This window comes from Geotrypetes seraphini, chromosome 14, assembly GCF_902459505.1.
Source record: "Geotrypetes seraphini chromosome 14, aGeoSer1.1, whole genome shotgun sequence".
NCBI classification, from domain to species: Eukaryota; Metazoa; Chordata; class Amphibia; order Gymnophiona; family Dermophiidae; genus Geotrypetes; species Geotrypetes seraphini.
The window spans coordinates 80,070-94,333 of record NC_047097.1 but is presented as its reverse complement, the minus strand read 5'-3'; the positions used below and the strand labels follow the sequence as shown (position 1 = coordinate 94,333).

General features: G+C 45.5%; 1 protein-coding gene across 1 annotated transcript in view; it reads left to right on the top strand.

Moving 5' to 3' along the window:
* Positions 1–14,264, top strand: part of RNF20 (ring finger protein 20) — a 170,989-nt gene that overhangs the window by 145,360 nt on the left and 11,365 nt on the right. Inside the window, exons 18-19 of the mRNA XM_033919511.1 lie at positions 6,947–7,087; positions 11,136–11,237. Of these exons, the coding sequence (XP_033775402.1) occupies positions 6,947–7,087; positions 11,136–11,237 (243 nt within the window). The remainder of the gene's footprint in view (positions 1–6,946; positions 7,088–11,135; positions 11,238–14,264) is intronic.

The following is a 14,264-nucleotide window of genomic DNA, read 5'->3' as shown; positions in this document are numbered from 1 at the left end:
GGGGAGCAGTTTTCTCATGATGAGGACCTGGACCCTTTGGGAGACCTCCAGGATCCTCTCTGGGGAACGGATGTCGCTGGCGACGGTTTTTCAGTTCCGTCAGCTGGGGAGGATGCATCAGTGAAGAGCTCCAGGAGCATATTGTTCAGGTCTCTTTGTTTTTGCATTTCGAGGAAGACACGAAGGAGTCCCCGCATGTGATGGACCCTTTGCTTTGGGGGATCTGCTCAGCATCCCGTTCTTTTCCTATGCATCAGGATATTGTGCTTGTGCAGTGGAAAGCGCCAGAGGTGCCTTTTCATTTTGCGCACTCTATGGATCGCCTGTATCCCATCCCAGAGGGAGATAGGGATACCTTGAAGTCGCTGGTGGTGGATGTGGTGGTTTCGGCCATCGCGAAGTGGCATACGTTGCCCATTGAGGGTGGCTGAGCCTTGAGCATAAGAGAGTCCCTCCTTAAGCAGAATTTTGATGTCACTGCCCTTGCGGTCCAGGTGGCGATGTGTGGTGGTCTGGTTGCTTGGGCTTGTTTTCGGTGTGCCGATTGTGTCCTTGACCGTGAGTCTGATGACTGGTCCTTGGTGGAACATGAAGTAGCCAAAATTGAAATGGGTGCTTTATATCTTTCTGATGCCTTGTATGACCTGTGTGGGTTTCGGCAAGTCCATGGCTCTTGGGGGTGGCCGCTCATCGAACCTTGTGGCTCTGGATGCGGCATCTAAGGCTAAGCTGACAAAATTTCCTTTTTGGGTGTCTTTTTTGTTTGGTGAGGATTTGGACAAGTTGGTTCAGACCTTAACAGACTCTTAAGGTCCCCCGTCCTCCTGAAGACCGTGTCCGCCAGCCTGTGCGGAATGGCATTGCTTGGGGGCGTTTGCATGATTTCTGCAGATATCGCCCTGGTCGAGAGGCTGCTTCTTTTCCTGCCTCTGGGTCTCCCTAGGGCCGTTTCTTTCAGCACATGCAATCTTTTCAGGGGACCCATCGGGGGGATGTGATTCCTCTGTTTGTTCCCCCGCCGCCCTTCCCGCACCATGACTCCTTGCCGGTGCCTCCCTTGGTCGCCGTGGGCGCTCGGTTAACTTAAGAACATAAGAATTGCCGCTGCTGGGTCAGACCAGTGGTCCATTGTGCCCAGCAGTCTGCTCACATGGCGGCCCTCTGGTCAAAGACCAGCGCCCTAACTGAGACTAGCCCTACCTGAGTATGTTCTGGTTCAGCAGGAACTTGTCTAACTTTGTCTTGAATCCCTGAAGGGTGTTTTCCACTATGACAGACTCCGGTTGCGAGACTTTTACCAGGGGTGGGCCAAGATCACAGTGGATCAGTGGATCCTGGAGGTGATTCAGGACAGTTATACTCTGGAGTTTTCTCGCTCTTTGCCAGATCACTTTTTCGCTTCTCCTTGTCAGGTGGCATGGAAGAAGTAGGCCTTTTGCCAGACGTTTCAAAGATTGCTAGATCTCAAAGCAGTATTCGATTTACTTGGTGATGCCCAAGAAAGAGGGGACTTTTCAGCCCATCTTGTATCTGACAGGGCTCTGCAAGTTCCGTCTTTTCGTTTGGAGACCCTGAGATCTGTCATTCTGGCGGTTCAGCCCGGGGAATTTCTGACCTCTCACAATCTGACGAAGGCCTACTTGCATGTTCTGCTTCAGACCTTCTATCAGCGGTTCCTTCACTTTGCGATCTTGGGACGGCACTATCATTTTGTGCGCTTCTTTTTGGTCTGGCCACAGCTCCACGGACGTTCACCAAGATTATTGTGGTCGTGGCGGCAGCCTTGCACAAGGAGAGCATTCTGGTTCACCCTTATCTGGACAACTGGTTGATCTGAGCAGAGTCTTTTCAGGAGAGTTCCTGAGTTACGGCTCGGGTTGTGGAGTTTCTGCAGTCACTGGGATGGGTAGTCAACCTGTTCAAGAGCTGGTTGGCTCCGTCTCAGTGCTTGGAGTACCTTGGGGTTCTTTTCAACACTGACTTGGGGAAGGTCTTCCTGCCGGAGGCCCATGTGGTCAAATTGCAGTTGCAGATTCACCTGCCGATGGCTTCCCAATGTCCTTGGGCAAAGGTTATTCTCCAGGTCTTGGGGGTCGATGGCAGCTTCCTTGGGCCTGCTTCAGTATGCTCTACTTCAGCAGTGGTCACCCCAGGTGCACGGGGTTTAGTTCATCGCAATCTCCGTTGGTGGCTACAGTCTTCCAATCTGGTGCAGGAAGTGAGTCTGGATCAGCCTCAGAAGACAGTGCTTCTCTCAGATGCCAGTCTCCTCGTTTGGGGAGCTCAGTGTTTCGGTCGCTTGGCTCAGGGCAGCTGGTCTCCGGAGGAGGCATGTGATAGAGTGGGGTAACTTGTTCAGAACGGTTGCATAGCCGGACAGACAGACCACTCTCTGGACATTCAAGGAAAAACTTTTTTATTCAACAGTAGTGCAAAGCCTGTTCCTTCACAGGTTCCTATAAGTTTGTGTTCTTCAAAGAAAACAGGCTTTTCTCCAATCTTTTCACAAACACAAGTCCCATTCTCCATAGGGTGTGCCATGCCCCAAATAGTCTTTATTCCATGTGCAGGGAACAGTTAGACAGCATTATGTCCTAGGTCTTAGTAGGTACCAGAACAAAGGCAGGTTTTTTTAAAAACAGTAGAGTCTTACCTCCTACAAACTCTGTCAGTGCCAGGCCCTTCGACCAGCTTCTCCAGCTCCTAGGTTCCCTCTAGTACACACCCCTCTCCTCCTGGGTCTGGCTCGGCCTTTTAAGTACCCCTGAGTCACTTCCTGGTTTCCTACTTTTCACCCCTCCCCCCCTCCCTGGGAGAAATTCGTTCTCAGTGCTGCTGTGGTTGTGAGACAAATTAGCCAGGAGGGGGAGTGCTGGATTTTCCTGAGGTTTATTCTGAATCTGAACAGCAGTGTCACGCAGGGGAAGTGGCAGGGTTGATCAAGCAATGTTCTGGAGACCAGAGCCATCCGACTGGCATTACTAGCGTTCTAAACGTTGATGGGCAAGTCTGTTTGGGTTCTCTCAGACAATGCCATGGCAGTGGCCTATGTCAATCATCAGGGGGAACCAGGAGTCATCTGGTAGTGCAGGAGTCTGCTTTGCTGTGGGCAGAGAGACATCTTCTGGACATCTGTTTCCCACATAGCAGGAGTAGAGAATGTCCAGGCGGACTTCTTCAGTGGTCACGTGCTAGATCCTGGAGAGTGGTGTCTCGGCCCCGCAGCCATTGAGTTGATTGTCACGAATGTCAATTCCAAAGTGCTCCGTTCTTCAGTCGGTGCAGGGATGTTCAGGCTGAGGGGCTGGATGCTCTGGTAGAGCCTTGGCTGGTGGCAGGCCTCCTGTATGTGTTTCTTCTGTGGCCAGTGATGGACAGAGTTCTTCTTCACATTGCTCAGCACCTCGGCTGTGTGATCATGGGGTTCCGGACTGACCCAGGCGCCCATGGTACACGGATCTGGTTCGTCATCTCGTGGGAGATCCTCTTTTGCTGCCCCTCTCGCCCATCCTTCTGACTCAGTGCCCCATTCCAATGTTTGATCCAGGTCCCTTTTGTCTTAAGGCTTGACTCTTGAGAGCGAACGCCTAGGGTAAGAAAGGTTATTCAGATAAAGTGATCTCCACTCTCTTGGGGTCCCGGAGGCTTTCTACTTCTCAGACTTATTTTTGAAGAGTAGTGTGCTGCGCATGGAGTGGTTTCCTCTTTGCCTCACATCTTGGAGTTCTTGCAGGATGGCCTGGATAGGGGCCTGGTCTGGTCTTCTCTCTGGGTTCAGCTTGCAGATTTATCTGATTTTTGCGGTTAGCTGCAGTGTAAGTGTTTTAACATTTTTTCCGGAAGTGGTTCGCTTTTTGAGGGCGGCTAAATTGCTTCGGCATCCAGTGCGGCCTTCGGTTCCGGCCTGGAATCTCAATCTGGTCCTGTCCATGCTAGTGCGCCCTCACTTTGAGGCCTGGGTTCCTGCTCATTGAAGGACCTTACTCTCAAGGTGGTTTTCCTGGTGGCTATTACTTCTGCGAGACGCATTTCTGAGCTGCAAGTTTTCCTGGAGTTGTCTAGGGAGCGGGTGATGCTATGGCCTTTTCCTTCCTTTTTGCTGAAGGTGGTCTCGTCTTTTCATTGCAACCAGTCCGTGGTTTTCCCGGTCTTTGGTAGCCGGGAGGTCTCTTCGGAACAGAGGCAGTTGTGCAAGTTGGATGTCTGTTGGGTCCTTCGCTCCGGAAGTCAGATAATCTTTTTGTTCTCTTAGCGGGTCCTCAAAAGGGAGACGGCGCTTCCATGGCTACCACTGAAACACATATCGTTCGTTATGAGAGTCCTTCGTGGATAAAAAGATTGAAGACAACTCTGATGTGAAGAGGAAGAGGCTGTAAAAGCAGGGATGTTCAGGAGTTGTGATCTATGCTCTCTAGAAGCAGGTAAAAAAAAAACTGAGCTGGTTTTTGAGTCGTGGATGGTTGTTGCTTCTGGAATTTTTGCTGCCTCTGTCTCTTCTGAGGTGGTGGTTTGGCCGAAGCTGACGGAGGAGGGCTGCAGTCCGGCCATCGGACCAACGGTTGGCTCGGGGGCCCGTTCAAGCTGGACTTCAGTTTTGACTGTTTTGATTTTATTTTCACTTCTTTTTAGTTTATGATATATTTTTTAATCTCACTTATTGTTTTACCACTTATTTTGTTTTATTTTATCATTCAAATTTCATTTAAATTTCCCCAGAATTCTATTGCTTTAACGGTTCTCCCTCTGCATCTATTCTTATCTCCCCTTTTTTTAACCTTTCAAATTCCTTTAGATCATTGTAATCTTATTAGTATGTTTATTTTCTTATTTTTCTCCTCTATCTCTATTTTCTTTCTTTATTACTCTTCTAATTGTCATTTTTCCTGGTACTTTAGTTAGATTGTGAGCCTTCGGGACAGTAAGGGAATTTCTAAGTACCTATCTTACTTATAATTTTAATGCACCAATATATTCATTGTAACCCATTCTGGGCTCTTTTGGGAGGACGGGCTAAAAAATTGAATAAATAAATAAATAAATAAATAAATGATTTCTGAGCAGGCTTAGTAGATTGAGACTTCCTGGTTTTGTTAAGAGCATTCTGACTCTGCTCATGCTGAGTAAGCTTTTGTGTGGCAGACTCTACCTTCTCTCCAAAAAGCTCTTCTCCTGTACATGGAATGTTGGCCAAGCGGTCTTGAAGATTGATGTCCATATAGGAGACTCTTAACCAAGTCAGCCGCCTTATAACTATGGCCATAGCAGAAGCTCTGGATGTCAGTTCAAATGTATCAAAAGCAATGTGAGCCATGTACTTCCTGGTTTGCAACAGGGCATGAGTAATGTGTTTGAATTCAGAAAGATAAGCTGGTGGAATGTACTGCTCAAACCCACGCTGCTCCTTGTGAACCTGGGCAAGTCACTTAATCCCCCCATTGCTCCAGATACATTAGATAGATTGTGAGCCTGCTGAGATAGACAGGGAAGAATGCTTGAGTACCTGAATAAATTCATGTAAACAATTCTGAGCTCCCCTGGAAGAACAGTATAGAAAATTGAAAAAATAAAAGGACATGAAAAAATTGTAATTCAATATTCTGTTGGATAGCATTGAATTTTGATATAACCAATGACCAAACTTGTCCATAGTTCTGCCTTCACAACCTGGAGGAGCTGTGGCAAAGACTCTGGAGCTAGACGACTTCTTAAAGATGTTATTCTACCTGCAATGACTGATATTGAAATTGTGATTTATCAAACCCTGGACATGAAATAATCCTATATAGGAAGTCTAGCTTCCTAGGAGCAACAGTCACTGACAGTGGAGTCTCCCAATTTTTTAGAAGAGACTCCTTCAAAAGATTGTGAATTGGCAATTTCTGAAACTCCTTGGGAAGCTCTAATGCCTCCAGTAATTCAGCTCTGGGTTCAATGTCTGCTTCTAATTTTACAGAAAGCTCTTTACCAATAGACTGATGTATTTGGGGAAAGCGAGTCCTTCAGGAGGTGATCTTCTCCTAGGTGGTGGTGGAGATGGTTCTGAAGGTATTCCATAAGACTCAGACGCTGATATATTGGCCTCCCACTCTGAGCCACTGTTATCTGGAAGGTTTGGAGAGTCTCTACAATGACGGTACTGACCTGATGAAGATGGAGATTGTCAGTACGTTGATGAACTAACCAACCTATGCTTCGAGGTGAAACGCTTAGACTGAGAGCGTCGATATTTAGATAAAGATCATCGATACTTCGACAAGAAGGCTTGGGTGAATAGCCACGTCTTGAGAGAAACTTTGAATTCCTTGAGAGGGAATACTGTGGATAGAGAGAGGAAGAGAATTCCAAGAGGATGGGTCTGTAAAGTAGAATGATTGGCAATGTGGACTCAATTTCTACCTGATGGGTCTATGTAGTACTAGATAGGGTAGATTTTATTTAAATCAAATTGATTTAAATCGCTGGTCAGAAAGACTTGATTTTAAATCTTGGTCTTGACATTATGAATGAATTAATGGAATTCATTTACCAAAAATAATTAACCGTTGCATAAATATAAAGCATAAAACATAATTAAAAACAAATCCTTATTTCGTGATGAATAACTTTTGGACTATACGTAGTTTTCTATTTAAGATACATTATCTTTATTTCGAGAACCTTCACTAGATCAAGGTGAGTTACATTAATTCTGGTACAGAAGGTATTTTCATGTGCCCAAAACGCTTGCAGTCTAAGTTTGTGCCTGAGACAATGGAGAGGTGAGTGGCTTGCCCAAGATCATAAGAAATGGTGGGATTTGAATCCTGGCTTCCCTGTCTTGCAGCACACTGCTCTTAATCATTAAGGGATTATAAAGGAGAATATGCCAAATCATACAAATCGGTGTTTTGTATTTGTGATAAACTGATTCAGCTGTTACTTTTACTTTTCTCTTCATTGATCGTAGGCATTAGAAGCAGCGCAGCAGGCGGATGAGCTGAAAGTGCAGCTGGAACTGGCACAGAAGAAGTTGCATGACATTCGAGAAGAGATTGTTGAGAACAGCGTATCAAAGGAGAAGGACACTTTCAACTACAAGCGTGCACAGGTATAAGGTTTATTCCACCTAACCTCTTCTTTGCTTCAGCCTTCTCATTCCCTGTCACCTTTGTCTTTTCTCCTTCCTCTCACTTTTATTTTGTGACTTGCCTTTGTAAGAAATACATCATTACATACTGTTTTCTCTAGATGAAACTAGACAAGAAATGAATCGGCTGTTGATCATGGGAAGTATCATATTTTTCGCTCCATAAGATGCACTTTTTTCCCCCAAAAAAGTGGGTGGAAATGTAAGTGCATCTTATGGAGTGAATATATACCCCCCCGCCCCCCCTCCCCCCCCCCCGGTACTTTTTTTTAAAGTCTGGCGGTCCAGTGCTGTATCGACACCTCCCTCACTACACGGCTGCTTCCATCTGTTGCGGCAGACAAGGCAGGTGCGAGCTTTTCGCTCTCCTGCCTGCTCCCACGCCACTCCCTGAATGCCTGTCATCAGTTCTCGCGAGTCGCATTCCCAGTCTTTCCACCCTTAGTTTTCTACTCCCTGTGCCAGAAAGCACAATGATGCCAGACCGATGGATGCCCCTTTTCAGATAGGGGGCCGGCTCTCAGTGTTTCTTCCTATCTGGATGCACACTACATCCAACCAGTGGGTCTTAGACATTATTCAGTTGGGGTATAAGCTGGAATTTGCCCAGCCTCTGACAGATTGGTTCTTGGACTCTCCTACAGGTCGCTCCGGACAAAGCGCTCAAGGTTTAAGCCATCATTCAGCACTTGCTGGATATTCAAGCTATAGAGCCAGTGCCACCCAAACACTTGGGCTCTATATACTTTATTGTGCCAAAGAAAGGCTCAGAAGATTGGAGGCCCATTCTGGATCTTTGGCAGGTTGCTCCCGTTTCCAAGTCCACAATTTCCAGATGAATCCCATAAGGCCTTTTTGTCAGCCTATACTCTTTCTGGGAAACAGTCTCCTCATCTTTCAGCACCAAATTAATCTGCATCTTGTTTTTAACCAAGCTGCTTCTTAAATTTTATGCCATTACGAACTTTCCACCTATCTAACCATCCATTTGTCGCTTTGAAGTCTTCTATGCCCAGCTCTTCAGATAACTGTGCTGCTTTCTCCATCAGTAGAGGTTCACTGATTGGTAGTTGTTGACTTCTAGCTTCCACAAACCATCACAGCAATGCCTGTTCAACATCTCCAGCCTTCCCAATTCTTTTCCATTTTCTAGTAGGATTGCTGTTGTTTTGCCAGTCTTTCAATATTGCTTGCTTTTTTTTTTTTGTAAATCCGAGAAATTTGGCTAGGATGAACACTGTAATGTTTTGCAATAGAGACCTGACTCTCTAGTCAAGTCTCTTTAACACACCGACACGTTCAGCCAAAGACAATGATCTTTATCCATGCGACACCATGGTGCAGTATTGGTGTTCCAAAAGTTCGAACACCTGGCTAGGCCTAGGCTGGCTCATCCATGTCAGAACATGTGATTGCATTTAACCAGAGTGAACATGACGTGAACAAATGGCAGTTGGACCTATAATATCTGTGCGCATAAGCGGATTGTGTGCTTATCAGAAGTGCAATTATCCGGAGTTTATGTCCATTGACTTTAATGATAAAAAAAAGGGACCATGGTGGTCATGTGCGGATAATCAAAGCATTCACTTAGGTGAAGTTGATTGTACCTAATTATGTCAGTTGACTCTTATCAACAACTTCGACGTGCTTTAAAAATGTATCTTTTCATAGAATCTTTTGGAAATTAGGCATGTTTCATTTCCCATTTTCATCGTTTGTATTTACAATCTTTTGTGAACCGCATAGAACTTAGTTTTTATGCTATGTTATGCTACCTAGTTATTTGAATACTTCGACAATTCTGTACACCCCTCTCGTACTCTCAGATCGCTACAAGATAATAGATTAGTTATACCACCAGTCAAGAGAGCAAAATGGGAGACTACAAGAGCTAAAGCCTTTTTCTTTCTAGCCCCTTCATCGTGGAACCAGCTTCCCAGTTACTTGCTATTGGAGTCGAGCTTTAAAGTATTCAGAATGCTTTTTAAATCTTTTTTTTTCAAGAAGCTTTTTGTGAGGAAATTCCTCAAAAAGATCATATTATTCTTCGGTTGCACAAGTTAGGTCGCCCCAAAACAAAATGAATATACTTTCTCTTTTAATTTGAATGTTGTCGCATATATGTGGAGTTCTTTTCTTTTAAACTATTTTTATGCTTGTACACATATACACTTTTTTTTCCCCCCAATATCCAGTTTGACCTTTGTGTTGGGGTAGGGTGCTTAATACCCTTCACTCTCCCATTCTACAGTTCTCCTACCTTCAGGTTGAAACACCCAGAGATCATATGTTGAGCAGGAAATTAGTGAATCCAAAGGCTTGTCATGCCATGCATTCATATTAGCCTACTGTGTGCCAGCCAGTTCATCTGCTAAAGAGTAAGCGGTTGGCTTAGGAAGCTGAGTTAGCACTGAATCTAGGCTAACTAGTGCCTTCTGTAAAAAATAGAAATTGGCACCTTGTTTGGTGATAGCAACTTTGACACAATGCTCCTTTTTTATTACTTTTTCCTTTTACCAAATATCCCCTTCTTTTTCTTTCTCTAACTGATAGAAACACAAAACATTGAGGCACGCAACACGTACTAAATGAAAAATGTTTTACTAAATAACTTGGAGCCAGGCCATAACAAAAGTAACCACATTTTAAAAAGATTCTTGCCTTCAATGGAAGCCAATGCAATTGGTAAAGATATGGCCTAATGTGGGCCAATTTACTCAACCTGTATATCAGACATACTGCGGTATTCTGAATTAAACCAAGTCTGCAAAAGTGTTTGTGGAATCCTGAAAAAAAAAAATATTGCAGTAGTCCAATATACGAGGGTCATTTCATAAATAGTGCACACTATTTTTTTTTTTTAATTTACATGTTTGTTTTTTTTTTTTTCCAAGTATTTCTTTACAATCCTTCAATATAGTCTCCCTGCTTTGCAACGATCGAGTCCCAATGTCCAGGAAGCTTCATTATTCCATCCAAGACACGTTTTTGTTCAGTTGCTGAATGGCTTGCGTAACGGCAGAAGAAAGCTTTTCCAGAAATGCAAAACGATGTTCACATATAGGTTGTTTCAACTTTGGAAAAAGGTCGAAGTCTGGTGGACTCATTAATGGACTGTAGGGAGCATGAGGTAACACTTCCCAGCCGTATTTGCGTAGTTTTCAATGACAACATTCCCTATGTGCGGGCGAGCGTTGTGAAGAATGAGTGGCATTTTTCTGCGCATTTTTTGCAAAAAATCATGATAATATACTGCTCTGACACTTCTTCCACATGTCTGTGATGATGATGATTCCTTCATGATCATAAGCAAAAATCATAATTTGTTTGACCTTTGATTGAGTTTGTCAAAAAAAAATTTTTGTTGTGGGGAAGATGGAGCTCTCCACTCGTTGGACTGTGATTTCAGCTCCAGCTCAAAGTCTCTGACCCGTGATTCAAGAATGCCTGGCCTTTAACATCGAATCTTTGTTTCAGCACGGTTGCATTGTCCAGGCGTCTCTGATCGTCAACAGACACAGTACCTGAGACACCTGCAGCCTCCATTTCCCACACTTGTCACAGCCACACTATATACACTACAGAGCTCCTAAGCACAAGTCCTGCTGCTTCAAGCTCTGAAGTTAATGGGAAAAAAGGTTTACTGCAATTGCATCATCCATTCCCCAATGTTGTCAACCTGTGCATTATTTATGAAATGACCCTTGTAGATAACACTAATGATTGAACCAATAGTTGAAAAGAAAAGTTGTCAAAATATGATCTAATAGAATGCAACTTCCAAAGTATAAAAAAAACATTTTCAGGCCACAGCATCTAACAGTTGACTTTGTGTCTGTAGTTTAATTTTAATCAAAGTGCAGCCCTAAATATAGTGTGTTCTTGGGTGGGTCCACAAATGTGAACAGAAAAGTATACCTCAGAAGGTACTCTACATATTGCTATTTATGTATTGTGAGCACTTCTGATCAGAGAGAGGTTCATCATCTTCCTTTTGTCTCCACAGGAAGACATTTCACGCCTACGCAGGAAGCTGGAGACAACTAAGAAGCCAGATATGGTCCCTAACTGTGATGAGATCCTGATGGAGGAGATCAAAGAATATAAGGTGAGGAGGGTGATCCCCATCCACACTCACCAACTGCTCTTCATTTTGTGTTTCATGCTTTATTTTCCCTGGCTATTCTGTAATTTCTCTGCCTCATAACAAGAGGAGCTTGCCCACCCTTCATCTCACATTTTCAAACAAATGTTTGAGCTTTTTATTGCTAGTGGTGCCCAATGGCATACCAAGGGGGGGGGGGGGGGCGGTCCACCCCGGGTGCACGCTCCAAGGGGATGCACAGCAGGCCGGGTCCGGAACCTCCCGCGCTGCTCTAAATGGCACCTCAGCGTGGCTGCCGTACTTATTCTGGAGCAGAGGCGGGAGCCACGCTGAAGTGCAGGAAGGTCCCGTGATGACTGCGTCTGCCGCCTCTACTCCAGAAGAGATAAGTGACGTTTGGGAGGAAGGTGGACCGGCAGCCGCAGTCATTGCGGGACCTTGCCACAATTCCCTGCGTCTGCCGGCCCAACCCCCTCCGATGTCACTTACCTCTTCCGGAGCAGAGGCAGCAGAAGCAGTCATCGCAGGGCCTTGCTGATTTGGATGGAGAGAGAAAGGAGCATAGCAGGGTGGTGAAAGGAGAAAAAGAGGGTCAGGAAGGGTGATGAAGAGAGAGAAAGGGGGTCAGGATGGTATGGAAGGGTGGTGAAAGGTGAGAAAGGGGGTCAGGGTGGTATTGAAAGATAGTGAAGGGTGAGAAGGGATCAGGATGGTATGGAAGGGTGGTGGAGGGTAAGAAGGGGTCAGGGTGGTGGAGGGAGAGAAAAGGCATCAGGGTGATATGGAAGGGTGGTGAAGGGTGAAAAAGGGGGTCAGGGTGGTATGGAAGGGTGGTGAAGGGAGAGAAAGGGGGCAGATGCTGATGGAATTGGTGTGCAGGGAAAGGGGAAAGAGACTTAAGGGGAAGGATACTGCATGGAATTGGGTTGAAGAGAAAGAAAGGGGGGCAGATTCTGATGGAAGTGGGGGGGAAGGGAGAGGAGAGAGTAAAATGCCAGACCATGGGGTATAGGAGAGGGAAGAAGAGGACAGGAGAGAGATGCCAGACCATTGGAGGAGGGAAGGGAAGAAGATGGATGCCAGACCAATGGGAGTGAAGGGAGAGTTGGAAGGAGGAGGCATAAAGTTTCTGGAAGGGGAATAGAAGGAGAGAACATGCCATATAGAAGGGGCAGAGGGAGGATAGACAGTGGATGAAAGGAAGAGCGTGACAAGAAGATGAGGAAAGCAGAAACCAGAGAAGACAAGGTAGAAAAAAATTATATTTATTTATTTATTTGGCTTTAGGGGAGATGCATCGCTGTTTCTGTGGTGTTGCATTGTATGCAGAGTCCAGCTTCTTGGTGCTTCAGTTTAATCTTTGTCTACGTATTTCTATTTTATCTCCCCTTTTACAAAACTGTAGAGCGTTTTTTAGCATTGGCCATGGTGGTAACAGCTCTGATGCTCAGAATTCTATTAGAGTCTGAGCTGTTATCACCATTGCTTAAAACCACACTACAGTTTTGTAAAAGGGGGAGGGGTTAGTTTGTGATTACATACTAGGCGAAGGTGTTTTCTGTGTTGTGTGTGTTCGAAAAGACATGGTTTTCGGTTAGGATTGACTGTGTAGGATTGATCTGTACTAGTCTGGCTTGTTTAGTTTTACAATGGGTGTATTGATGTACTGCTCACTGCAGTATGTAAGATGCTGCTTTTTCCTAGGTACACTCTTGTGTGACATGTGGATTGTTACTAAAAATCATGTTTTTCATACAGATGAGGGGGTGTCAAAAAATTATGGGCCTCGGGTGTCACACATGCTAAGTACGCCACTGGTGGTGCCAAAGGTGGTACATTAAGCAAGAAAAAGGGAGAGAGGGATGGTAACGGGGGAGGGGGTGCTTCAGAGCTGATAAGGGAAGGCTGCTCCTCTGAGCCGCTGGGGAAAGGGGTGATAGAGCTGAAGGTGACATTGCATCTCTAAGGTGGTAGGGGAGGGTACAGTAGTATTTTGAAACATGACACTGATACTATAAGACAATACTGTAGAAAATTGTAGCAATATGGAGCATAACATTACTTATCCCGGGACAAACAGGCAGCCTATTCTCACATATGGGTGACGTCATCCACGGAGCCTGGATGCGGACAGCCTCGCAAGCAGACTTGCTTGTAGAAATGTAGACGTTTTAAGTCAGTCACACCGCGCATGCGCGAGTGCCTTCCCGCCCAGCACAGGGCAAGTCTCCTCAGTTCTCAGTTTTCCGCAGAGCCGAGAAGTCTGTACTTTGACACTCTGCGTCGAACTTCGTTCATTCCGTGCCTTCTCTCACCGCAGTTTGTGTTCTTTTTAGTCACGAATCGCTGTATTACTTTCTTTATTTTCCTTTAAAAAAAAAAAAAGACTTATTTTATTTTTCTTTGTTGACTGACTGGTGGGCCAGGCCGCGCGGCCGCAGCCTGTGGGCTTCGACTTCGCAGCGGCTGTCTTCCCTCCTTTGTCCTGGCCAGTCACGGGCTTCAAGAAATGTAGCCAGTGCCAACGTGCGATTTCTCTCACGGACCCACACCGCTGGTGCCTCAAGTGCCTTGGGTCTGACCATAATCCTAAGTCGTGTTAGCACTGTGCTACTCTTCAACCTCGAGCCCTTAAACGTCGTCGGGTTTTAGTGGAGAAACTCTTCAGGATGGACTCTTCAGTAAAACCCTCAACCTCGAGTGCTGCCTCGGTCCCACCTTCCTGCTTCCACAACTCAGACCTCGAGTCTCATCAGACCATCTTCATTTGGATTGTTTTAGCCTTGAGAACAACTGCTTTATCTTCTCCTGAGCTTCCCTCAGGTCAGACACCTAAGTAGAAGGTTCCTGTGGTGGTCCTCAAGCTTTCCAAGACCTCCAAGTCCAAGCACATCTCCACTGCCACCTTGAAGCCTTTAGCCTCAGCAAGTGGTCCGGTTTCAGACGCGGATCCACCTTTGCAGACTTCTCTCCAGACTATGTTGGAGCAGCAATTTGTTCAGTTACTGAGCAAATATGGTTCTGCCTCGA